At 47.9% G+C, this 27,106-nt stretch overlaps 1 protein-coding gene across 3 annotated transcripts in view; it reads right to left on the reverse strand.

Annotated features, from left to right (window-relative positions):
- Positions 1-8,613: 8,613 nt before the first annotated feature.
- Positions 8,614-27,106, reverse strand: part of KCNS1 (potassium voltage-gated channel modifier subfamily S member 1) — a 30,518-nt gene continuing 12,025 nt past the window's right edge. For 2 of the 3 annotated variants that reach the window (XM_044986553.1, XM_044986554.1), the window contains exons 2-3: positions 25,967-26,959; positions 8,614-11,827 (exon numbers count right to left, since the gene is read on the reverse strand). In XM_044986553.1, coding sequence (XP_044842488.1) covers positions 11,372-11,827; positions 25,967-26,959 — 1,449 coding nt within the window. In that variant the 3' untranslated portion in view covers positions 8,614-11,371. The remainder of the gene's footprint in view (positions 11,828-25,966; positions 26,960-27,106) is intronic. The other variant, XM_044986555.1, reaches the window with a different exon arrangement.

The raw sequence follows: 27,106 nt of genomic DNA on the forward strand, positions 1-27,106 counted from the left end.
ACTTGATAAAGTGTTTAATTGATTTACCTACAAATACAATCATTCTTCTGAAAAGTGATTAGGGAATTTGATTAGCAATATTATGAAGACCACACCATCATGTCAATGTTCCCTGAAAGGGCCCCAGGAAAGCGAAGGAGTCTGCTATTGTTCTTAGAAATTATGCTTTCAATCCTAGAGCCGTTTTTTGCAGCCTTCTTTTGCACTTGGATTCATGCAGTGAAGCAGGGTTGGTAACACAATGGGCTATGATCACTAATTTGAGTGACACAGTCCAACCTTCATGCTCCAACTTCTTTCCAGCTCTGACAAACTCCAGCACCACAAGTTTTCTCTCATGTGCTAGCCATTTGGATTTCCCAATAGGCTTCCACTCCTGATATAATTACTTAGTAATACTGTACAACTCCTTGCATCGTCACAAAGAGCTGGAGAGGCTCAAATCATCCTAATCCTTCAGTCTCGTTCTTCATTGAGCAAAGTGCCCTTTGAAGACAATGGTGGTTTTGCTCAATTGTGGGCCGCAGAATTTGCCCCAGGTGTTACTGGTTTTGCTCTACAACTAGGGTTCAGACAGGTTTTCCATTAGAAACTCTGAGAAAGACAGGGTAGCATTGTCATTTCATAGAGTACAGCAGGCTGGAATTTGTAGATTATTTTTTTTCTAGCTGTTAAGTAGGTAGAAATTAAATCCTGCTTTGTTGCTAATAATTTGGTCAATTCTAGCCCAAAAGACAGCTTGATAACTCTTTAAACAGGAGAGGCCAACTCTTCCCTATACATTGCAATTCCTTCCTGTCAGAGTATCAGGAACCACTCCAGCCGAGTTTGTCATTTGAGCTGTCTGCCTGGAACATTTCAAGGACAAGGAGTCAATGGCAATGCACAGAGTCTCCTAGGAGAATAGGGTGGGTTTTGGACAGCAGCAATGGCTACTTCAGAGATACAGTTGATTGATTCTGCCAGCTATAAATGCCAGCAGCAAAAAGGTATGCTGGGGAAAAGTTCCTGTGAAAGCCGGCAAGCAGGCACTGCAGAGCATGAGTAGCAGACCAACCCAAAAGGAGGGTATTCCTAGTGGACTGTTATATATCAGTTACAAAGTGGGGTTGCTATAGCTGCACCATCCAATGACCTGTGAGGATTAACTATTTGATGCTTGTGCAGTTCTCGGAGGGTATAAAGCACTGAGTGCTAGGTCATTATTCCAGACCTATAAGCAAGGTGGACCACGTTGGGTTTTCTAACGCTTGTTAAAAGCAGGGGTGACCTAATGCAGCCTGTGTATTACACAGCTTGGCTTGTAGCCTCTTTCATCTTTGATAGGGTGGCTACAAGGCCTGACTTGGAACACTCAACATGCATCCCGGCAGCCTGTCTGGGACCTGGGATTTTCCATGAGCTACCCCTTCATAGAAAAGAGAGTGGCTGCCCTTCTGCTTCCTTGGGTGACGGATCCTGTGTCCCTTCCTCAGGAGCACGCAGCCTCTTAAAACACAACCCTGCAAATTGCTTCTTTGTTTCCAACAGCTTCTGAGAGGCCTGTGAAGTCAGAACAGCCTTTTCTTGGCATGAGGGAGCCAGAGTTCAAATGGGGCTTGCTTTATGCCTAGGAAATGCACCATTAAAAATTAATGTTAAGGATCCTTTCTATGCATTTCTCACACGCAGTTAGTTGCCTGGCACACGTTCACTCCTATTCACAAGGCTTTGGAACTGCTAATCTATGATTTCATACCCTGAAGATAGTTCGTTAAACTGGCTGTGTAGTAAGTGTAAATTAATGGTGGGGTGTGTGATCCTACATTTACCAGAAGGTAAAATCCAAGTCTCTCAGCAATGCATAAGGTCCCTTAGCCAGCCTTCCGGGGAAAGGTAGGGGGAGAGACACAGTTACTTAAGCTGCCTAGGAGAGCTCTCAGGGTGTTAACTCCGTGTTACAGGTATATCCATGCTATGGAACTAGATGTGTCTTTTCTCAGCCCAACAGCTTGGGGTGTGTGGTGTGTCTGTAGAAAGGGGGGAAGGCAAGAAGATGAGGACACGAAAAAAAAATGATGATGAATAAACCCAGTCAGGGCTAGAGCCCAGATCCTCCAAGCTATTTAGGTGCCAGCAACAGACACCTCACTCTGTTCCAGCCCACTGATGTTCCCTTATAAATCCTCACAAATCCTAAGGCTGCTTTTAAAGGCACTTATCACAGACACCCTCCCTCTACCACCCTCTCTCTGCAAATCAGGATTCAGACCTGTGTACCATGTGGTAAACAACAGAGCATTGCCATGAACATTCTGGTTTGCTGTGTCCATCGGAAGTCATTCTGGAAATAGGAAGTTTGCCCCCGGCCATTGAAGTTTCAGCCAACCTAACAGTCCCAGCCCAAACAAGCCAATTTAATTTTGCATAACATTAAAGCTCTGAGCTGCCCCAGAAAGAACCAGGTTGCAGAGTGGGTCACTTGGATCTTTAATAAAATATACAGTTTGCATTCCATGCATAGATATAAAATTACTTTACATGCTTTTTAATTATTTGCATAATTCTTTCAATTAACACAGTTTTCATCTTTAAATACATTTTGCTACTGGAATATTTAAGGAGTGAAGGGAAACCCCTTCCTGTATTGTGTAGCAGGAGCTGGTGGACTCCCAGAGCAGAAGGGGAATTCATCAGTGATCACTTCTCACTGAGAGAAGGAGTGAGGCTTGAATCACAGCGATGTTGATTTCTTGATACTGGAAGACTCTGATGAATAATATCAGTGTCTAGCTACCTTCATCCCTCAATGTCTCTCTTGGAACTAGTTTACAATGCACCCCATGTTGTCCTTCGTGCAGTGGATTTGAAAGGACTAAACAGCTGTTTCTCGTCTAATTCTTCCCTCTGAGTAGCTGATCCTATGTTGGTGTGTTGCTGAGAGCTGCCATCCCCACAGCTGAATGAAAATCAGGTGTTGGCAGGGGTTTTAGGCCCAGATTTTCACACATGCACAGGCACAAGTGTGCACATGCACATTCAATCCCTTTGAATTAGTTAGCAACTGTGTGCACTACCCTAGCTGTGTGCACAGATGGCCAGTTGGGACATCTCATTGCAGAAACTGCACACCTAGGTTATTCATCTGCACAGATACGATAACCTGGGCTTCATAATATGGTCACAAATCCAATGTTCTTAAACCTTTAAAATGATGACGCATCCACCATGTCCTCCAAAAACCAGTCTTTTAAATATATATTTATTTCACTATTCCAGCTAATACTCAATTTCAAACTAGAGCGCCTGGGATAAGAAAAATATCTATGTGATTAACACTCAGCCAGGAGCTCTTCTAATAGCAACCCTAATAGGAAACCCCTCGGTCTGCAGCTTTTTGCTATATTTCCTGCTGGGTCAGACATCTGCAACATTCTAGCACCCAAAGTGATTCCAGGCTTGAGCTCAGGGCAGCTCCCTGTACTGCTGAACTCAAAACGCAACAGACCAAGTCCTCAGTCCCCCTCTCTGGTAGCTGAGAGGGGAATTCTGGTGTGGCAGAGAGCTGGCTCTATGGCACTGACTCTAAGCTCCCTCCTCTCTACCAGTGTAAGGAGCTGGAAGGAATGCGACACTCAGGCAGTCTCTAGCTGGCAGAGTGGTCCCTGCTGGGCCAGGCCCCAGCCCACCCTGGGATCCGGGGAACAGAATCACCTTTCCCAGCTCCTCATGTCCTACACGGAGCCCAGCTCAGCCAGACCCAAAGATGCAGCTCAATATTTACTGCCTTTGTTTCTACAGCAAGAAAGCTGCCTATTAAAACAGCATCCTTGGCCTCTACATGAAGAGTCTCCTCTCTACAGGGCTCTGCTTGGTTTCCAGGGAAACACCCTCTCCCAAGCATCAGGGTGCACAGATACTATGGTGATCAGGACTCATAAAAGGGGAAGCAGATTCCACAGCCAAGGAGCCCCTGCAGCAATGGTTCACTCACAAGTAGATGGTGAGAGCTCAGATAGCAATTGGCCCCAGGCTTTAGAAGGACGCTTGGCAGGGAGCCCAGACCATGCACTGTGGATGACAATAAATTAAAATCAGAACGTCTCAGTTTAAAACCACCACCACCTATTCATTCTAATGCGTCCCCAGGTGTAGTCTTGTCGCTTTCCCCTTTGGTTCTAACCCGCTTTTCCTGGTCCCGGGTGGCTGCAGGGTGATTAAATCAGCCCTAGACGTCAATATTGAAGGTTAATGTAATGCAATTTTTTCAGCTGAGGCCACAGAAACGTAAATTGGCTGTGGCTACAAGACAATTTTTAGAGCTTTGACCTTCCCGGTGCCCCTCCCCTTGATCCCCTGGCCATACTGCAATAGTGGCTCAGACATGATGCTTACTGGCCTGCTCCAGTGGAGGGCAGGCAATCACAGTATTCCCATTGGCGTATAATTCATTTATAACATTAAGGGCAGATTTTCAAGGCCTATAGCTAAGCAACTGCAGGCTGATTGGCACAGGCATTTCCTGCAACTCAGGTCACTGCAAACACAAATGGCCAGCTCTGGTCACCGGCACAACCAATGACCCAATCTGCACAGATGTGTTAACAGTGCACAGAAATACAATTACACACACACCTTGCATGTGCAAGTAGATGGCTAACTTTTAGCAAAAGCAGCCTGCACATCTTCATACACTCAGTGTGGAGTAGCACAGCAGTGTCATTCCATCCCTACCCGCCCTCCTGCTAAGCTTTGCACAATACTTGTTGCCATTGGACAGAAATAGGACAACTAACCTAGCAGCTGAGCAATGCTGAGCTGGGGTTTGTGTGATAAAGCCTCCTGCTTTGCAGCAATACAGGTCAAGGAATGTCCTAAAATCAGGTTGTGTTTGTTTTTTCAAATCTTTGGGAGGTTTCCCAAACTCCTCCCATCTCTGTAGGCACCTGGACTGCCCAGAAGCTACTTTTGCACTTGAGAAAGATGATTGTCTCTGTGTCCAGTGCAGATACGACACCCTTGCAGAGCATTAGAAGTGAGCAAATCCCATTCATTGAGAGGGAGTTAGCATTTCCCTGTGGTTACAGGAGGGCAGAGGAGCTCTAGAATAGCTATTTTCTGCACTTAACTACAATGGGTAAGAGCCGCAGTTGATGTAAATCAGTGTCATTCCTCTGAACTCAAGGGACCAGTCACCAGTGTCAAATCGATGCCAGCGGGGGAATGGGGGGGTGTCCGTCCCTGGGTCTCATGGAACAAGAGGCTCTCAAGGGAAATCTTTGCTAACATTTATAAAGCAAATTGAACCAAGTTAGCTCCTTGCCACAGGTTACAGATCCCTAAATGTTACAAAGGGGGCCTGGCTTCTACAAAGAAAGAATGAACCTTTACCCTGGCCATGAACAAGAAATGCTGGTGCCTTTCCAGAGCTGCCAGTCCTGTTTGTTAATGGCTTGGTTTGGGACAGGTGGTGCCCATCGGGTGGGAGGAGGGAGAGGCACTCACATAATTGTATTGTCTGCTCTTGATGCTGAAGACCCTAATAGCGAAATGCGTGGTACAATGCACCCCTCTGCTGGCTCCAGCCCCATGTCGAATGGGACAGAAGGGATTGCTTTCAAAGACAGGAAGGGACAGTGCTGTGAGTACCTGCCACCTCCGGTTTCTGGGGGGTTACAGCTGCAGAGGGTCTGTTCCCACTTGGACTTTTCTGGCTAGATTTACTCTAGAAGCTTCCAGAAAGCAAGGCCAGTGGGGCTGGGTTAAAGCTGAGGATCTGTAACCTGTGGCAAGGAGCTAACTTGCCCAGGTCTGGGATCTGCCCAGATCCCAGACAGCACCCTGTCTAGTCCAGCGCAGCAAAGGCCAGGCCAGGCCCAGCCCAGCTCACTTTAGCCTCACAAGGAAGGCTTGGTCTATTGCTTGGCTTTCCAGCAACCCACAAAGGGCCACATCATCCCTGTCACCACCATCACCCACGCAGCAGCCTTTCCCTCACCGACCAGCTGCTTCATGCCAGCCTGGGTGCCTTTGCCATGTACTGTCTCTAAGGGGGCAGCTTCCAAGCAGCTGTGACCCATAGAGTCCAAAAGGACCCCACACCCTTTCTCGCTGAGCCCAGAGGAGCCCCGTTTGGTCTCTCCCACCCTGCCCTTAGGGCCCCTGGGCAGGGGCAGTGGAGCATTCCCACCTCTGGTGGCCCCCAGCCCTGAACTCTGCTGGGTTCCTTTAGCACAATTTCCCACGAGCATCGCTTGCCTTTATGAGTAAACTAACCCCCATCTGCTGGGTGTAAGGGTCTTCATTGGGGGGAGGGGAGCACCACCAAATTCATTACAGTCACCCAGGGGGCCTGCTCTGGAGCCCACTGAAGCCAATGGAGAGACTCCCCTCAACTGCAGTGGGCTCTGGGTCAGGCCCCAAACAGGGGCCGAGATTAGCACTGCATTTGCAGAAACCCCTGGGCCAGCCTGGCTGTCTCAGACCCTCCATCACTCTGGGTGGCCTGTCAGTCTGAGTGGCTGTTTTCCCAGCAGCTCCCAGCAGGAAGCTCAGCCTGCTGATGCTAATGGAGAGCAGAACAGGCAGCTCAGTGTCTGACCCCGTGACCAGCGCCGGGGACTCAAACGTGGCTTGAGGGGGAGTGCTTTTATTTTTAGAAAGACAAATTGGTTATTTTTTCCCCTTTGATGACGTTACCAAGGAACGTGACCTAGAAACCCAAAAGCCAAACAGGAAACAAGGCAGATCTGTAGAGAGCCCAGCTATGCCAGTATCATGGGGGTACCCTCACCACAGGGATGCCTCCTTGAGTCTCCTCTGGGGATTAGCTCTCAATCAGTCTGATGCCCCCCTCCTTCGGCTGCCCACCCCATGGACTCTGCCTCTGGACTCAGGTTACTCCCACTTTGTGACTCAGCCCTCCAAGCAGGTCACTAGAGTCCTCCTCTTTGACAGCATCAGAGTCCCTCTGGACCAACTGGCAAGGTGGTATCTCCCACAGTCTTGTGCTGCTTCCTAGCAACTGGTAGGGGAACCCAGGCCCACCTGCTACTCTGGGTTCTAATCCAGGGACCCTATAATCTGAAGCTAAGGTCTGCACAATCTTTCACCTTGCTGCTCCTCCCACAGGCTTTCTTCTCCATGCTTCTGGGTAAACCCTATCCTCAGGGCCAGGATCCTGGGGCTTCTCTCTCTAGGTGTCCTCTTTAACCCACAGTTTAACTACCACCTTCCACACTACAGCCCCCTCCTACCACAAACATCCCAGCTGTATACCTTAGCCATCAGCCATTAGTCATTTTCAATCAAGCCCAACTCTCCACCAGGTGTGGCCTGCAGGGTTAATTGGACCTATCTGTGCCATTTTAACCCCTCAGGGCTGATGTGGGGTGAACACCCCATCACGGGCAGTTAGCACTGATACACCATCAGTTGCCAGGAGTATATCGTTTCTGCTCCTGATTTTCCCCTATGCAGCAGGCACTTGACTAGTCAAACTCAAACACTGAGGCCCCCCCAGTCCTGCCCATGCAGCACTATATGCACTGCAAATTATCCCAGGGAACTAGACAGACAACTCACAGCCTGCAGAGGTAAGCAAGTGTATAAATCCTGGCTGGGGCATTACACTTAAAACAAACCAAAGTCTTGGGTGTTTCAAATGCACAGAGCACTCCCAAGGGGTCAGATTAAAATGAGCTCCTGCACACAGCTCTGATTTTTCATTTATTTCTGAGCGCTAATAGTGGGCTTGTTTGGTTTATGCAGGGAATGTCCTTTACCAGTTTGTAACTGGCTTGTTTCCCATTTGGTCCATTGGCGAGCTGCATTTTCTGTGCCTTGACCTAAATCAGACGTGTCAGAACTGCATCTCTTATTGATCCTTTTTTTGAAATTCTGTTTAAGATGTTTTATGAGTAATTTCTTCTGCCTTATAATTGGTTGGAGTGAACGGAAAATCTCTTACATGGGTCAACAGGCCAAATCCCTCCCTGGTGACTCTGCTGAAGTCAATAGAGTTACACCAAGGATCAATGTGTGTGTGTCCCTGAGTGTTTTTAATTGCTTCTGTCTGTGTTTGTTCCTGTTTGCTCCTGGCTGTCAGGGCACGGATCAGATAGGAGTCAGGCTACAATTTAGTCATGGCAGTCATGGGTTCCGTGACTTCTACAGCTTCAGGAGGTGGAAGCGGGACTGTGCGCCCCTGCCCTGTGATTGGGGTTGGCTGGAACTAGTGCCCTGCAGCCCCAGCCCTGTGGCTTCTGCTGGGGGCTGCAGCCGGGGCCATGTGCCCAGCCCCGCGGCTTCTGTCAGAGGCTGCAGCCGGGCCACACACCCCTGTCCCGCAGCTGCAGACAGCTCTGGAACCTGGGCTGTGCCCCCGCTATGGCGGGAGGCTCGGCCTGTCAGTCCCCTCCGTGGGACTCCATTCCTCCCCCATACCTAGCCCTGCCCCCCCCCCAATTATTTTTAGTAAAGTCACGGACAGGTCACAGGCAATAAAAATTCACAGAGCCCGTGACCTGTCTGTGACTTTTACTAAAATTACCCGTGACTAAATCTTAGCCTTAGTGATGAGAACTGATGTCTTTGTTGCCCTGGCACCACATCCCAGCCCTGAGAAGTGGAGGCAACTGGGAAAGGGACATTGTAGAACTGCACTGGGGCGAGGGGTGTGGCAGGTCCGGATTGCAGAGGATGGGCTGCGCTGCATGCTGGAGCCCAGGAATGGAATAGCAGTGGGGTACAGGTCAGAAGTGAGGGGCATCAGCAGAGTTGGGGGCAGGGAGTCAAGGGCTGGAACAGCACAATCAAGTTAGCATTTTCTCAAGTAAGGTGCTGGTGAAAGGTGCAGCCTGGCAGAGCCTCAAACTCTGCTAAACGCACAGACAACCAGTGTCTGAACTTCCCCCACCTCCATCAAGTGCTCTCTTCCTTCTGCCAACGTGTCTCAATCTTCCTTAACCCACAGGAACTGCTTCTGGGATCCCCGTCCACATTCAGGGCTTAGCCTCACTGAGGGCTGGAACTGCAATTCCCCCCCGATTTCCTATCCATTAGTGAGCTGGTAAATCGGAGGCCACACACGGTAGTCGATGGTTTCTTGTTTCAATCTGGGGTCAGTCAGATCACTCACTGGATGTGCACACTGTTCTGGAGCTAGCACCCAGCTCAGCTCTGCTAAACGAGAAACTGCTGTAAGGAATGGGGGGGTGCAGGCGCATTAAGGGACGAGCACCTGTGCTTGCGAGCAGGGGTCAGGAGGGAGACAGTGATGGTGCAAGAATGTGCTGGGCATCTTAGATTCTAAAAGTTAGGGATAGGAATGAGCAAAACAAGGCCTTGGCTGCGTCTAAAAATGTGACTCTGGAACCCAAAATGCATCCTGGCAGAGATCTGGGGATGGATGTTAGCCACTCTCTGTATGCAGGTGTGGGGCGGGGAGCGGAGCAAGACCATGTGACTGAGGAGTTTCAGGGGCATGGCCAAGGGGGCCAAGAAGGTGTTTGAAAAGCCTTGGAGGGTAACAGAATTAGAAAGAACTGGAGCACATCCAAGGAGGCAGGGGAGAGCAGGGGGGAGGGTCAGCAAGAGATGGCTGAATTTGGAACCAAACCTAAGCGTGGAGATTTCACAAGCCCTGCCCAGACACAGCAGAATACCCTGTCCAGCAGATCAGAGCATTGGGGTTTTGTTTCACTATGTAACTAACCTGCAGCAGTCACTGCACACAGCAGAATGGCCAGTACTCGGCAATTTCGCCGGAGGTAGGAGGCTGTGAGAATGAAGGCAAAAAACCCATAGGGATCATGGAGCCTGCGTCTAGGTACAGGCCATGGTTTATCACTTTGCTTTAGGGCATCCTGCATACAGCAAGGACATCGTCTCTTCTTGCTACGTCTGTCAAATCTCTTGCAAAGCTGCTCTCTCCTGGGCTTTCCTATCAGAGCACTGGCAACCTCTGCCAACAAACACACTCTCTCCACATCTCTTGGGGCAGATTTGGTGTGAGCAGTGGGTTTGCTGGCTGCCTGGCCAATGCACACCATGCCTGTTTCACACAGGGTATATGCTATGTGGCTCAATGCCAGGCTGGGGAACATGGAGTCCAGGCTGGGGAATGCTGGCAAACATGGAGTCATCTCACAGACTTACTGAGATCTCTCCTAGGACTTCCCATGTGGTGCCAGAGAGCCCAGGGCAAACCCAGCCTTCTGCCTCTCCCCAGAACATTGCACCTTGGGGGATGACGCTCTGAACACAGCAAGTGTTGTGACCGCATGACACTAATGAAGGCAAATGCATGCGCTGAGATGAGGGTCCTTCCAAGGGCACCCGAGGATGATTCCAGCTTCAGCTATACACTAGGAGTAAAACAGGACATCCTATGTAATTCTCTCTCTCTTTTCCTGGTATGCCCCTCACCATGGTATCTAGGCCCCATTAACTTTATCACCCTTATTTTTCCTCTTTATTCACTGAAAGGATATGACCAGCTTAGGCTCTTCCCAGGACTGAAGCTGTAAGGAGGATGGGACCCAGCGTTTATATCAGCCCTGGCTGCATACCCACAAGGCAACGAGCCAGGTCTGAGGTGGGCTTACTCATCACACCCCAGTGCTGCAGAGAAGACCTTGTGAGGCCTTGAATTCCACCCCCACCCCCCGGACAACTTTCTCTGTTGTGAACACTATTGCAATTTGGATTTCACTTCTTCTCTAGGGGTGGGCAGGGAAGGGGACTAGGGGCTGGGCATTAACATTATGATGGACAGCGACAGAACGTTAGGCTGCAGGATGATTGCCCTTAGCTAACGAAGGAGCCGTTCCTGGAAGCTAGTTGGATACATTGAGGTCTCCCTGTTTCTTCCGTTGGTTTCCTTTTCTAAGTCCATTATATTTAATTCCAAATTTCCTGGCACCTGCTTATAGGTCATTTGGGGGGCACTGAGAGCATTGCCATTAATACAGTAAATACGGTAATTCAAGAAGTGCCCAGATGGATACAGCTGCTGTGTGCTGTCCCTCTCAAGATGACAAACAGCTGGCATCTGATGGGCATACTGCTTTGAGCCCTTGGCTCTGAATGGCCCTGGCTCGGCAGAGGATGAAGTCCAACATTGTGCAGAGTGCTAAGGGAGGCCAGACGGACGTCCGGAGAGTTTGGGCACCACAGAGTCACTCTTGTTCTAGTTCTGGTAGCTTCATCATCCTGGCAGAAGGACAATTCACTGCATGAGCAGCATCTGCAGTCTCTGCTCCTGTTTACTTCCCATGAGAGAGGTGGTGAGGGGAGAAGGGACAGTTCCATAAAAACCAGATCCTCACTGCCACGTGTCTCCAGGACAGAAGGTACCAGAGAGGAGCCATGTACTCTAGCCTCAGTGAGGTCAGTGAGCAGGAAGGGTGTCTCTGGTCAGCTCATGGAAATCCTCTCTGCCTCCCTCCTGGAAGGCTTCCCCCAGAGCCTCTGAGTCATGGTTCTGGCTGGGATAATTCTCAGAGTCTTTGGGCTCCTTCTTGTCGCTGTTCCGCACGGCAGCCTCGAGGGCCTTCTGCCTGCGGTAGAAGTGGGAGAACTTGTTGAAGATGATGGTGATGGGCAGAGCCACCACCAGGATCCCACCCAGAATGCACCCCGAAGCTGCCAGCTTGCCGGCCACGGTCACCGGCACCACGTCGCCGTAGCCCACAGTCGTCATGCTGACTGTCCCCCACCACCAGCAGGCAGGGATTGTGTCAAAACCAACGTCCTCTTCCTTTTCCGCTGTGTAGGCCACTCCGGAGAACACGGAGACTCCCACCGCCAGATAGAGCAGCAGGATGCCCACCTCTCTGTAGCTGTGCTGAAAGGCAAAGCAAAGGGAGAGTCAGCAGAGGCCCTGACGCTGTCTACAGGGCCAGAAAACAAGACCTAATGAGCATGAATACAAACCAGGCTTGCTTCCGACATGCCTCCCTCTCACTCCCTAATATTCCGACTGGCTCTCCTGCCTCAGGTTCATTCCCTGGAACTTTGCTCTTTGCCTTGGTGTCACACGGGAAGGCAGGAATCCATTCCACCGAATTAGAACTAGCAGTCTCTCTCCCTTCACCCTGGTGTGTGGGCACCTTAAATGTTCCAGTAGAGGATTTCAGGTTCCCACCATCAGGGGAAAAGGCATTTCTTTGGGAATGTGGGAAGCCAAGCTGGAGACAAAATTCTGCACTTGTTGGGTGGGGGGAGCTTCGTTGCTATTCTAATTGTTTGCAATTAGCAGTCTTGAGCCAGCTGCTGAGTGGAGTGTTCACTTGCCGTCTGTCCAAGAGCTGGCACCAGTTTGAGCTACATACATGGGCAACTGAGGCTCCCTGAAATCCATGCCCTGCTGGGGCACTTCTCTGGGTCTGACTCAAGCTGCACTGCTGATTCCTATTCTGCCTATTGCATGATCAACCAGCAATGCCCTGGCTGTTTCCAGTGGGGTTTCCGTGAAGGAGGAATGAACCAGGGAGGGACCAGTGACTCCCCTGCCTAGTGCTCATGGAATTTCTGCACTGAGCTACTGGAGTCCAAATGGCCCGAGTGTCCACTGATGCTTTAGACTAGACTCTGGTTTGTATGCAGCTGAGATGCGAACCTGTCTGGGGTCTGTAGCATACGTCAGGGACACAATTGATTTCCCAGTAGCAAATCGATATCTGTCATTGTCTTCTCCTTTACCACTTGTAAGCCTGCATTCATAATAGGAAGGAAGCACCTCCATGGAGCCAGATGCCAGGCAATGAGCAAGGCCCTGCCAGCAGCCATACAGCTCAAGGGAAGGGCATGAGCCAGGCAAGGCTAGTGTGGTTTTCTCTCATCATTTGTCACTGCCATTTTGTGGGACGCTTGTCTGGGAGCCCGCTGACAATTCTTTGTACCCACTCCATACCACCAGGCCCCATGAGGGATGGATCCATCCTTCTGGCAGAAGAAAATTAGAGACAGTGTGTCACCATTGCTAAGTTAGTTTCCTGGGGAGCACAAGGGGTGGTCAAGGTTCAAAGCTGGAGCCCTGTTAATTCCCCAGGCCGAGGGTTTGGTTTCATCAGCACGGTTTGGCAGTGGTCCTGGCACTGCTGCCACATTCGGGCAAAGAGGAGCCGAGGACAAGGACTCTTCTGCTCAGCAATTGCCATGTGGAAGTCTCAAGACAGGCTGCTGTGGGCAGGGAGCCTTGCACATGCACCAACCACTCTGAGCTGCTGTCATGCCAACAGGTCTGTCGTGTGTCAATCCGTCAATGTCACTGCTGCATGTCGCGCTGTCACATGTCAGGTGGGGAATAGCAGGCGCGATTCATCAGAGGGGAGGAATGTACAGTCACGTGGGCTGAATGAGAGCAATCGGGCAGCCTGCTATTTATAGGCAGGGGCTCAGTGACAAATCGGGAGGGACAGTGGCATAGTGACAGCAGCATAGTGACAGCATATGGAAGGCAAAACACAGAGCAGTGCAGACAGCTCAGAGATACAGATCTCCTCCTACACAACATGGAGACAGAAGGTAGTGAGGGGAGGCTGCTACAGGAGGAACTAATCAAGGCACAAGAATCCAGAGGTCAATGCAGCAGAGAAGGGGTTACAGGAAATAAAATCTCTGGATGTGTATGTAATTTACACCTGGAGCTAATGGGATGCAGCCTCCTGAATCAATACTATGCTCTAACCATTTTATAGCAATCATTACTTTACTTTCAGCTTCTCCTCCTCGGCCTTTGGGGAGCAAACAAAAAACAGTTTACAGTGTGGGGAAGAGAGGAAAAATATTCTTCCCAGCAAAGCTTCTAAATAGAGGGGCTTCCCACTCCTTCCCCCATCACCCCTGCTAATATGGTCTCCTCTAATTACACTTGGACACATTCTCCTTTTATCTTGGCAGGACTCTGGATATCCTCTAATGGGAAGTTTCTTCCCCACTGAAATAATTTTCTTGTGGCATTGGCAGGAGGGGAAGCCTTGTGTTCTTGGGCAGGAATAGGAGTGAGGGGGATTGCCCCTAGCAAGAGAAGGGCTGTTTGCTTTAGAAACACCCCATCCTACTGGGTCTTGGAGAAATGGCTAATGAGAGCTGTACTGACTGAATTGATGAACCGACTTTGCTCTTCGAACTGAGGCTGGTAACATCTTCAAACCTTTTGAATAAGCTCATGCTTTTGGTGGAGATTTATTTCTATTCCCATAGTAATGTTTGCTATATGATCCCAAGGGGAGGTGACAGGCACAGTGACAGCTTCTTCCCTTAACAACCTCCTTCCTTAAACATGGGCAGGCTGCTTTTGACAGAAGCATGTCATCTGTTACCGGCCCCCAGGGATAGTTATCATGCACTGATCTGGAGTCCTTTCCTGAGTCATGGTAGATCAAGGCAGGACAAGAAAAAGATGGAAATCTTTAGAGATGGGATGTTTTCTACACGGCTTGTTTACACAAGGAAGTCACACTGGTATCACTTAAGGTGTGAATTTAAACTGATAGTTAAACGTGTACCAAAGGCCACGTGGGCACTCATTTCAGTGTAAGAGTGGTTTAGCTTAAGTCAATAGGAAACAGGTTTCACTGAACAGAAATAAAGGACTTTCCTAGCCAGGAGAACTATATGGCCAGCAGAGTTAAGGACATGAGTTTTTCCCCAAGTATATTAGGAACAAAAAGAATCCTAACAATGGCATTGATCCATTACTAGATGGAAATGATGGAATTATCACTAATAATGCAGAAAAGGCAGAAGTGTTCACTAAATATTTCTGTATGGGGGGGATGAAGAAATGATGTTATCATATGATAACTCCTTCCATTCCACTCTGTAGCTGCTGTTTAACATCCTCCTAAAGTTAACCCTTTGTAAATCAGCAGACCCAGATAACTTACATCCCACAGTTTAAAATAAGATGGCTGAGGAGTTCACTGGATCATTAATGTTGATTTTCAATTAGTCTTGGAATACTGGAGAAGTTCCAGAAATCTGGAAGAAAGCTAATGGTGTGCCAAGATTTTAAAAAGGTAAATAGGATAACCCAGGTAATTTTGCCTCTGTATCTGGCTCTGTGAATATTGTGTCCAGTTCTGATGTCCACAATTCAAACAGGAAGTTGAAAAATTGGAGAGGGTTCAGAGAAGAGCCACAAGAATGATTAAAGGATTAGAAAATCTGCTTTATAGTGATAAACTCATGGAGCTCAATCTATTTAGTTTACCAAAGAGGTCCAGGGGTGACTTGATTACAATCTCTAAGTACCCACATGGGAACAAATATTTGCTTCAGTCTAGCAAAGATATAACATGATCCAATGGCTGGAAGTTGAAGATAGGCAAACTCAGCTTGGAAATAAGGTGCAAACTATTAACAATGAGGGTAATTAAACACTGGAAACATTGTTTTCTTTGCTGGCTCTCTCTCACACACACATGGCTCGCCTATCAATCCCTGAGCCCCTGCATGTGAAACCATTCCTAAGGCAATCCCTCAGACCACATGGCTTGGTCTACAGTTAAAAGTTAGCTTGACATAGCTACGATGCTCAGGGGTGTAAAAAATTCACACCAGAGTTGTTGCTAGGGTGATCTAACCCTCCATATAAACACAGCTAGGTCCTAGCTACTGCTGCTTGCAGAGGTGGATTACCTATAGCAATGGGAAAACCCCTTTGTCGCTTCAGGAAGTGTCTACACATGGCGCTACAGTGCTGTACATGTGCTGCTGCAGCACCTGTAATGTAGACATGGCTGTAGCCCTATTCAAGCTTTGCAAACAGGCATTTCCCTACACCCCACCCTGAATTTCCCCAACACCCCCTCCAGTTTTGTGAATTAGTTACATGCAGTGTTGCCAATTTAGTGATTGTTTGGGAATTTGAATTGAAATTGAAACATTAATACATACTTTAAAAGCATATAAAGTGTAATGATAAAATACGTGCATCTGAAAAAGTATAATAGATTTGAAAAGTATGAACATAGACTAGCTTCCTTATACAGCTTTTGTGTTTATGACGATGTCAGTGCATTCATTTCAGTGATGTTGGCCAAATTATGATTTGTAAACAAAAGTATAAATGAGCTCTCCCTGACAGCTAGTGATGAGCTGGGGGGAAAGGCTTCAAGACCAGATTGCATTTACAGTCACACCTAATCTACCTAGGTATCCAGCAAACAGAGCTGTGTCACCCATGTGGTAGATTTTGGCTGGGTTGGGTTACAAATCGTGTGTGTGTGTGTGTGTGTGTGTGTGTGTGTGTGTGTGTGTGTGAGATTAAATGTTGTTATTCTTATTGTATGAGTAAAGGGCAGTAGAACTGTACTTAGCCTGTGCTGATTGAGGGCATCAAGAGAGAGGGTGGGGACAGATGTTTTGCTTAATGGTCTGTCTGAGTCACAAGTACTGTTTGACCGGCCCCCCTCCACTGTTTAAAGACAGAGCTGATTAGGCTCCATAGATAGTCTTTTGTTTTGTTAAGTGACCACTACAGCTGAAATCACTGATAATCAAGTGTAAATGGAAGAGAGGGCCCAGTCTGCACTAGCAGCAAGGTTCCCCCACTGAGAGCTCATCTGAAATCACTGTGAGCTGGGTGGAACCTCAAGAGACTTTCTGCAAGAAACTCAACTGACTGGCTAGAAGCATATGGTGCAACAGTGAAAGACTCAACAGTTGAAAAAGCAAAGACCTCTCTCATCACATTCAAAAAATTTGCATACATGGCTGATGAATGCACTGATCTTGATGTCAGAAGTAGGCCAGTAGATGCATTTCTAGATGTTCAAGTTATAGAAGACATAACGGCTGCATCTGTGACAACCCACCTCTTAAAAGAGTTAAATGCTTGTCAATTGGAACCCAAACAGACTGCTGCTTGTGCATTTGATGGAGCTGCAAACCCCTAATCTTTCCTATACACACTGCAGAGGCCCTCTACTCCAACTAGCACTAGTACAAGCTGCGGACTCTTCAAAAGACATTTAAAAAGCTATAAATTTAATGTCTTCATTATATTCTTTTTTCAGCAAGAGTCCAAAAAGACTGAATATCTTGGAAAATATAGAAGATACACTGGGACTGAAGTTACAATTAATCCAATCTGGGAAAACCCTCTGGCTTTCTCATGAGCGATCCTTGGCTGTTGTCTTAAAATTACTCCAGCCATTATTACTGACTTTGGAAAGTATCTACCAAGATGGGATGGATCTAAGTAGTGAGGCTGGTGGATTACTTTTGCTACTACGTTCAGAGAAGACTATTGACATACTCTCTCTTATAAGTCTACCATTGAAACCACTTGGGTCATTAAACAATGCCATCCAGGCAACTGCTACAACAATAGTAGATCTTTGTCTACATTTGGATCAATCAGAGAGCTATCCATTGAAAAAGTACTGGAAGAAGCAAAGACTTCAGTCCAGAAGTTGACTAATGAAGGCATTTATATTGAATCCTTAAGTGAAGAGGACAAGAAGTATTTAAGACAACTGAAAAAGGACACAGATTTTATTCTTAAAAATCTACAGCAGCAACTTCTAGATTCTACTCAACCTCTACGTAGCTTTTACAGATCCCTGTCCTATAAAACACTGACAGTTGAGTGAAGTGAGGCACTACCAGCAATGAGGCTGCCATGTGCTCAGGACAGAATAGAAAATTTGAACACAGAGTGGAATATCATACGACAACTGAATGAAGATTTGACTTCAACTTCTTTTTTATCATCACTAGTGGGTGGACCCGATCTTTATGCTATGTTTCCTGGGATGAAAGAAGTAGGAATTCATCTGTTGCTATTCCTAGTCACAACAGCTACAGCTGAGTGTTCTTTTTCATCATTGAATAAGAATTTTGTGTTCTGAAAGAAGTCGCTTTCTGCCTGATCATGTGAATGAACTAATGAGCATATCAATTGAAGGAATGGAAGTACTGGACACACGAGAAGCCACCAAAGATGAACTGCATTTCATTCAAGAAGTTCATTAATAACAGAGTTGTGCAAAATTATAACAAGAAACCAAGAAGGATGTAGATGTTGTGCTTCATAGAATGCTTGAGTAGCCATCTTTAATTTGTGTGATGATTTCAAAACATGCGTTAAATCTAATAAAATGGTCAAACAGTTTTCAGTTTTTACTGTGGTGCCATACAGCCCACCTTCACCCTCTTGGTCTCACCCTTCATTGGCCCTGACCACCCCCCATAAATTTGAACACCCCCACCCCTAATTTCAATTCCTGGGGAAAACACTGTTTGCGACATGTCCCAATGCTTTGGACACTTGCCTCCTATTGTTTCAGTTATCACAAAATAAAGAAGTATTTAATTGCTCCTTCCATGTTGCCTGAATGAAGGGTGCTTAGGCTTTAACCAGGTCTGTAAAATTTATAGATCAGAGAGCTGCTGAATGGCATCTATTAACACGGGGCGGGCAAACGTTTCGCCTGAGGGCTGCATCGGGTTTCAGAAATTGTATGGAGGTGCCACCCCAAACAGCCAGGTGTAGCCCGGCCCCCACCCCCATCTGACCCCCCCTGCTTCTCGCCCCCCTGGGACCTCTGTCCCATCCAACCCCCTGCTGTCTGTCCCCTGACCACCCCCAGACCCCTGCCCCTAACTACCCCCCGCCCTATCCAACCACCCCTTCTCCCTGACTGCCCCCAGAATCCCTGTCTCCATTCAACCTCCCTATTCCCCGCTCTCTGACCACCCCGACTCCTATCCACACCCCTGGCCCCTGACCACCCCCCTCCACCGTTCCCTGCCCCCTTACCACACTGCCTGGAGCACCGGTGGCTGGTGGTGCGGCTGCACCAGGACAGGCAGCTGTGCTGCCCAGCTGGAGCCAGCCACGCACTGCACAGAGCACCGGGTCACGCCGGGCTCTGCAGCTGCGCCACCCCAGGAGCTTGCAGCCCTGCTGCCCAGAACTTTGCGCCGGCGGCGCAGTGAGCTGAGGCTGCGGGAGAGGGGGAACAGCAAGGGAGGGGCTGGGGGCTAGCCTCCCAGGTCAGAACGGTCCCGTCGGCCGGATGTGGCCCGTGGGTCATAGTTTTCCCACCTCTGTATTAACACTTTTCACCGTTAAACAAAATGAGATTAATCTCCATTTGCTTTTCTTCTCTTCCTGCTCTCCCTGAATCACACCTGCTCCCCCGATGCAAACACAATCTCCAACTCTCCAAGCACCTCGCAGGCTGGGGAGTCACTCCCCCTCAGTCTTATTCAGTACTGTTCTTTCCTATGCCGATTTTTGTGTCAGTGAAAGGTGCTGACCTGACAGCCCCGGAATCGGTTTATCCATAAAGCAGCACTCACAGTCACAGCACAGCACAGCAGCATCCACCCCCAGCTACTCAGACTCCACACAGACAGCTCAACGTCAGCTAGCGATCAATGGTCTCAAAAGACCTGGCATTATCAGTATGGAAAACTGTCTCCCATCCATCACTCAAATGAGACCATCCATCACACGGACCAACGTCATCTCCAAGCTGTTCTGGGGCCTGAAACCAGCCAGAAACAAGTCAGAGAATCCTAGTCTGTCCAGATGTCCCTGGAAGTAAGCTAAACGGCCACTTGACTTCATAGGTGCTGGAACTAAGGGTGGCTTGAAGTGGTTTCCATTATATGCAGGGTTTACAGTTTGGTTCAATAGCTTTCAGCATCCCCATAATACAAATTGTTCCAGCCCCCCTGTTTGATTCCGTCTTTGATGCCTTACGCACAAGAACAGAATCACTCCTAATGGGAGACTCACAGGATGCTCCTTGTCCTGTGAAGTTTACACACACACACAAAAGATAGTAGCTAAAACAGAAGCAATTCCTCTCCCCTTCCTACTCACCATCCTGAGTCGAGCACTGGGGAGGTGTTTCAAGGCCTTTGCCCCACACAATTCAAAGACGATGGAGAAGAGACAAAGAGTCCTGTGGCACCTTACAGACTAACAGACGTATTGGAGAATGAGCTTTCGTGGGTGAATACCCACTTCGTCGGATGCATGGAGAAGAGAGACACTGGCTCTGCCTTGTTCAGGTCTCCAAACCAAAGAAGAGGCGATGCCAGCTCTTACTGTTATCACTGAGAAGAGAGTGCATCGGATTCCGAACTAACACAGAACTGGAAAGGACTAGATGAACCGCCACCAGCGAGACAACAGTCACTCCCCCACCCGTTTCTGCCTCTGCCACAGGAAAAGAAGGGTTTCCATGCAGTGCTGAGGAATCCATGCCATTTCACGACTCAAGAGCCATACAGGTGATGGCATCGCTCATGTGTGTGTCAGTATCACATGTGCACAACAGAACTGCTCATTCAAATGGATCCTTTTATGCTCTGACTTTTTAAATCAGAAAATCAATAAGGCAACAGTGCAGAAACATCAGCTGGGACTGTGGAAGTGTGAGACTTCCCCTGTCATTTCATGCTGAGGAAGGCTTTTGATCTGTTAAGACCAGTGTTCAGGCCCACAGGGCGTTGTAAGAGCTTGAGCTAACTCTGCAGTGAAGACATACCCACAGAGATGGACAAAACAGGCATGAATCAGTGCAGACTGTGAAAATGGAAAACCAACTAACCTGGAGCTAAACATTAAGTGACTAAGAATTAGCTGAGTTAAGAGGTATACTTACCTGACGCTAGTCAGAGTGCCCAATGCCGCACGTGGGAGGGTTCCTGATGTAGTTCAGTAGTTTTCTGATTGTAACTAATACCGAGAGGTATATATGGAGATATACCTATCTCATAGAGCTGGAAGGGACCCTGAAAGGTCAAGTCCAGTCCCCTGCCTTCACTAGCAGGACCAAGTACTGATTTTGCCCCAGATCCCTAAGCGGCCCCCTCAAGGATTGAACTCACAACCCTGGGTTTAGCAAGCCAATGCTCAAATCACTGAGCTATGTGACTGTACTTAAATTTTTTTGTGTGTGATGTGGCACCGGCCAACTTGATTTTCACCCATTGGAGGAAGGAAATCAGAATGTGAATGTTCAGGTGTCCAGAACTTCCATGGTCCAGATGAGAGAATAAGGAGGTTGATTCCACAGCAGGATACAAACAAGGCTTTGCTTAGGGTATGTCTACACTACCTGCCGGATCAGGTAGTCTAGACACGATACATCGATCCCCGAACATGCTTGATTTTCAGGGACTTACCAACTGGCTATAAAACACTTGCTCCAGGCTGGAACATAGCAGCACCTCCAATGGCCCTAGCCTGACAGCAATAACAAGAGAGAAATTGTTTATACATTTTTAAAGAGTATCTGTTTAGCCACTGGGAGTTATTGGAGGGCAAGAAAAGTAGAAGTTATGTGATTCTGTAACTCAGACCTTTCAGTTTTACAAACCGCAGCCAGGACTAGAACACGGGGGCTTGAGGAATTTGAGACTGTCATGTTTGGAAATTGGCTTCTGCCTGTGCACAGTCATTTGTTTTTAAAATGCATTGCTCATTGGTAACTCCATAAGAACACGGCTGCTTCTAGTAAGTGATTGTTTGCAGGAGAGACTGTGGGTTTGGAAGAAATTACTATAATCACCCCAATAGCAGCTGCTTTAGAAGTCTCCCTACTAAGCAACTACTGGAGCTAAGCTAACTGGCTCTGATGAAATCAGAGCCTTAAAGCCAGAGAGGTTTGCCCGTAACTGGGCTTCACGTGAGACAGGGTAGGGCTTTTTCAAAGAAGCACAAGATATTTTCTCTAATGCAATAAAGGAAAATCAAACCAAGCTCAGCTTCCATCTTAGGACACTAGGGTGAGGATACACATGAATAAACAAAAGGGACTGCAGTGTGAAGACTGGAAGTCGCTCCTTGGCATATTCTGTTGTGCTCATGTGGTATAAGACTCTGGAATCACAGTCCCTGCCCAGGCACAAGTGAGAATTAAGGGGAGGAAGGATGTTCTCCTGGATTGAGCGCTGGACTGAGACTTGGATGCACTTCCTGGCTTCGGTGTAAGCTTCCTGTGTGACTGCTGTAAATCTAGCCCTTTGTACTTGCCCAGGATACATAGGATCTAAAGATACAGATAGATGCCTACTGGGATTTACAAAAGCACCTGAGTTAGCCACTCCCACTGACTTTCAATGAGAGTTAGGCACCTCACCTGTATCTGAGAAGCATGATAGCTGCATCTAATATCACGAATTGGCCTTCCAAGCCTGATGGACTAATTAGAGCAGAGAGGTTCTCTGATGTTTGCTGCAACTGCTGCCTCACTGGCAGCATCTTCTGGAAGTCAATTTCAAACAGGCAGCCTCTTAGCAGCGTGGAGTGCCAGGGACAATTGTTCAGAAAGAGTCAATAAAAATAAAAGAGGCTGGAGGGACAGAATAAAGTACAATAGCTAGGAGCAGACAATGAGGTGGGGGGTGAAGCGTGGCTGGGTCTGGCTTGTAGCAGATCCTCTTTCACGTGGGCCTTTGTCCCCTGGATAGGCTTTGTCAGAACCAAGTGCTGGCTCCAAAGACCACAGAAGGCAATGGGAAGGTTCATTACTTTAATGGGCTTTGGATTAGGCCCCAGGTGATTTGATGAACATCCAGAGTCTCTTTACAATAAACAGCAGAAATCTCACTGCTCATGTCTCTGGCACTAATGCTAATCAGTCCACTTGCCAAAGATACCAACTCCCTACTTCCCTCTTATGTCAATGGGCTTTCATTCCTCTGATGCTGTATGCTCTTGCAGAAGGGAGGAAGATGTTAACAATACTTTGTAATTTACATGCCCAGCAAAAAGAAACTTAAATCTGATGCAGCAGTTTGGTGTTTTCAGTGAGATTTCAATCTCTCCCAAAGTAGATCAAGAGAGACTTTGCTCAGCATCCTTCAGCAAATCAGTAGCTCAGGCTGAGTCAAAGCCCAGGAAAATCCTAGTTCCCCAGGCTTCACCCCTGCATAACATACAATCAGCTTGTCAGTCCCAGCTCTGTTGCGCTATCATTCACACTTAGCTGCAACACAGAGTTCAGGGAGCCTTTCCCACATGTACAGCTTTATTGGAATTCTGCAACCAAGAAAGTAACAATTTTACATTATATTTATTGCCAGATTCCTCAGCTAAATGCTCACTTTTGAGACAGGTTTTCAGAATGAAATGGAATTGTTTTATCTACTTATGTAACAAGAACAACTATTACTTTTGAAACAGAAATCTTAAAAAACACTTGAAAACATGGGCCTTAAGACATGTGTTGTGTTTCAGGCCTTTATAACATGTTTGATTTTAAAAATCTCATTACTTTTCAAGTGTGCTGGTCCATGTAGGGGGCCTCTCAACCATACACTGCAGAACCACATATGGTGACCATAATATAGGTCCGTGGGACCCTGGCACTAACTATTTTTGTCTCTGTGCATGTCCAAGAATTAGTCTTCCCAGTTTCTCAGGTTTTGCAGCCATTCCACCACTGTCAATCCAGTCCTCCTGACCCCAGGCCGGTTTTGGGGTGTATGCAGTGCTGGAGTGGCCACAATACTGAAAAATAAGAAATGAAAAGAGTTAAAAGCCAGAGTGATACCCCATATATCCCTAGGAATTCCAGGATTTATTATTTGTATTGCAGGGGGGTCTGACTCCGACTCATGAACCAGGGCCCTATTGTGCCAGGTGCCATACAAATATGGTAAGTGACAATTTCAGTTCAGATTTGAATTCTAATATACCTCTACCCCGATAGAACGCTGTCCTCGGGAGCCAAAAAAATCTTACCGCCTTATAGGTGAAACCGCATTATATCGAACTTGCTTTGATCCGCCGAAGTGCGCAGCCTCCCCCGGAGCACTGCTTTACCGCGTTATAATGTGACCCGATATAACACGAATTCAGATATATCGGGGTAGAGGTGTACCTTCTTGGAAGGTACTATCTCCTTGGCTAGAGATGATAAAGGGCATACAATAGACATTCACAGATATTTAGGAAAATAAGGGTACATGGTGCTGACAAGATAATATGGGGTGCATGGGATGGTCATTTTGTATGACTAACAATGGAGACCAGACCTTTGAAAACAACTCTTTGCAGAGGGGCCTATCAAGAGGGAATGAGAGAAAACAAGGGGGGGAAGTCTGATAAATTTGCACTGGTGAACTAGTCACATGGACGAGGATATAGGAGGATCAGCAGTATGTGTGTTTCTGTGGGAGTGGAAGCAAATATGCATAGCCTCACTCTTTGATAGCAAGGAATCTATGAATTTTTGCTTTATGAATTTTTTTTGGACAAAGCTGCCAAGAACGGGAGAAAAATACAGGCTGAGATTAATTGGTATCTCCATTAGCTTTCTAAAGATGTATTTGCTGTCCGACAGTAGGTGGGGTGGGCAGTATAGTTATTTCCCCAACTCTCCTGGGATGTGGTAGGTTAGATGTCTATCACTTTGCTGGCAAAAGGGGAGTAGGACTGTTTCTCTGAACAGTAACCAGAAAGACAATGAAGTGTGTCTGCAGGTAAAGACAACAGCTGCATGGTACTTAGGTGCCTCTGTCTGGCATGTGGGCTGATGGGATTCAAAGGAAAGGTTTTGGCCACAGTGCCCAATATGAAATTTTTTTTACAGTAAGAGTCTCTACTGTTTAGACTGTAGATGATTGCTATTCTGATTGTTTCTATTGCAGTACTGCTTGGGAGCCAGGCAAGTGGGGAGCGGACCTTGAGAAATTACAGCAGGATTGAATTGACTGGGCTGGGGATCAGCAGCTGCTATTTATGTGGAGGTAAATGGAGAATGGCATGGGGGAACTGATATGGCCAGGAGGCGAGTGGAAACTGTGTTAGGGTTGGAGATTTCAGCCTCATGAGGGTCCTTATACGGACACTAATAGCAGGGTTTGTAATGACCTCCGAAAACTCTTCCCCAGCCCCCATCAGTTCACTGGATAGTAAAGAGCTGCATACCTGCTGTAGAGGGTCCCTAGTCTGTAGACTCCTCTTCCTGCCAGACTTGCTTAACCGCTGTCTCTTCTGCTGTGTCTGAATCCTGGTCCCCTCAAAGAGATCAAGTGTCTCAGGCATCTCCCAGTCTGGACCTGTCCCGCTGGCCTGCTCAGGACAGGGTGCTAGTGTTCTCCAGCTCAGCCCTCAGAATTGCACCCTGAGAGACTACAGACTGTGCAGAAGGGAAAGTGCCTAGAATTCAGTCCTGCTCTTTGTCAAAAAGCTACGTTTTCTGCCTTGATCTGGGCCTATTGTTGTGTCTCAGGCCCTGTTATACTGGATGCACCTTCAGTCTTTTGGCCTTCTCGTGGCACCTGCTTGCCACTCCAAGCAATGCCCACCTCAGCCAGTCACTCAGACCACTAGAGCATTGCAAGCAGCTGAGCAGAGCTGGCCCAGGATCTCCTCATCTCCTAGAAGGAGGGACACCAATGCTTGAGCGTTGGCCTCGGGCAAGCTGGCAGCATGCTCCTAGGAAGGCCCCCCCCTCAGCCATGCTGGAGACAGAAGTAGAATGAAGCTGAAGAAGCTGGGTTTGGGGAGTAGGTTGCACAGCTGAGCTCCATGGTGTGTGCCGTATTATTAGAACATTAAGTGGCTTCTGGCTAGCTTGGCCCCTGTGCGGCTTGGAGAACACACAGGCCAGATGAACCCAGGAACTATTCACACCATGGCTCTATTATACCTGTGCTTTCTGACCACTCTGGTACTGCATTGGCAGAGACTGGCATGGTGGAGCACCACATGGCCATTAGCTTTCCTTGAAGCATGTCTACAAATCCAAGTGTGAATGCCTGTGTGTGGATGTAAGGTGCTACAGGCATTCTAAGGGGAGCGCACAGTGCCTAGCATGCCAGATTTTTCTAATATACTGCAAGGTTTTTGACATTACCCTAAGGAACCTTCCAGATTCTATGAGCTGGGACCCCAGTGGAAGTACTGTAGATACCTCTACCAGCTACATCTTATTGAAATACCAAACGTATCTTTCATACCTAACCACCACAGCGATAGATAAGGACATAGAGCAGCGTTTACCTTCAAGGTGGCCCCTAGCGACCTCAGTCCAGTTGAATGCCGAGCCAGCTTCAGCACCCGGAATATCCTCATGAGCCGGAACACCTGCACCACCTTGCCCAGGTTCCCCAGCTCTGAGTCACTGCCCAGAGTCACATCCACCAAGAGGGTGATGTAAAAAGGCAGCACTGAGACAATGTCAATCAGGTTCAGCGGGTGCTTGAAGAACTTCTTCAGGTTGGGCGCAAGAAGCAAGCGGGAGGACACTTCAAAGGTGAACCAGGCGATACAGAAATACTCCAGATTGTGCAGGACAGGATCATCTAGCAAGTTGTCATCCTCATCCAGTACCTGGTACTCGGGCATGCTGTGGATGCACATGGTGGCTATGGAGACGAGCACCACACTGATGGACACAAAGCTGAAGAGTTTGCTAGGGATGGAGTAGCCTGGGTTCTCCATAGTGAGCCAGAGGCGCTTACGCAAGTTGCCGCAGCGCAGAGTGCTGTAGCGGAGCAGGTCGTGGTTGAAGTCAGAGATCTCGTCAGGGGATGTGTCCACGCTGCTGACCTCGCTCTCCTCGTCCCAGTTGTAGTGCCGGCTCTCCAGCTTACGCTCATGGTAGCGGTAGCTGCAGCAGGAGTCCAGGAAGAACTCGTTGATGCCCCAGTACTCTATTTCCTGGCAGAAGGAGAAAACGCACAGCTCATCCATGACATGCAGCTTCCCGGTCTGGTAGAAGTGCAGCACATATAGGAAGAAGCCTGGGTTTCTATCAAAGTAGAACTCCCTGGCGCTCACATCGTAGTCATCACAGAGCTGCAGGATGGACTCCTCAGAGTCGCAGGATAGCAAACGCCCCAGCCGGGTGTTGGGGAATTTAGAGAGTGCACTGGAGCTGAGCCTTCTTCGCAGACCCCCAACGTTAATGTTGATGACATCGTCCTCAAAATCAGGATCCCAGTAGTTTAAGGTCTTGTTGACCATGATCAGTGCAGCTGCTGCTGGTTCAGCCTGTAGATAATACACAGTGCAGTTGAAGTAAAGAGGTACAGTCTCTTTATACAGTGGTCTTAAAAAATAAAGTACAGTTCATCTAAAAGTCATGGGCTAGATACATCCTGGGTGGCAATGGATTAATTTCTCCATTAAAGATGATCT

Source organism: Mauremys mutica, chromosome 13 (genome assembly GCF_020497125.1).
Source record: "Mauremys mutica isolate MM-2020 ecotype Southern chromosome 13, ASM2049712v1, whole genome shotgun sequence".
Lineage (NCBI taxonomy): Eukaryota > Metazoa > Chordata > Testudines > Geoemydidae > Mauremys > Mauremys mutica.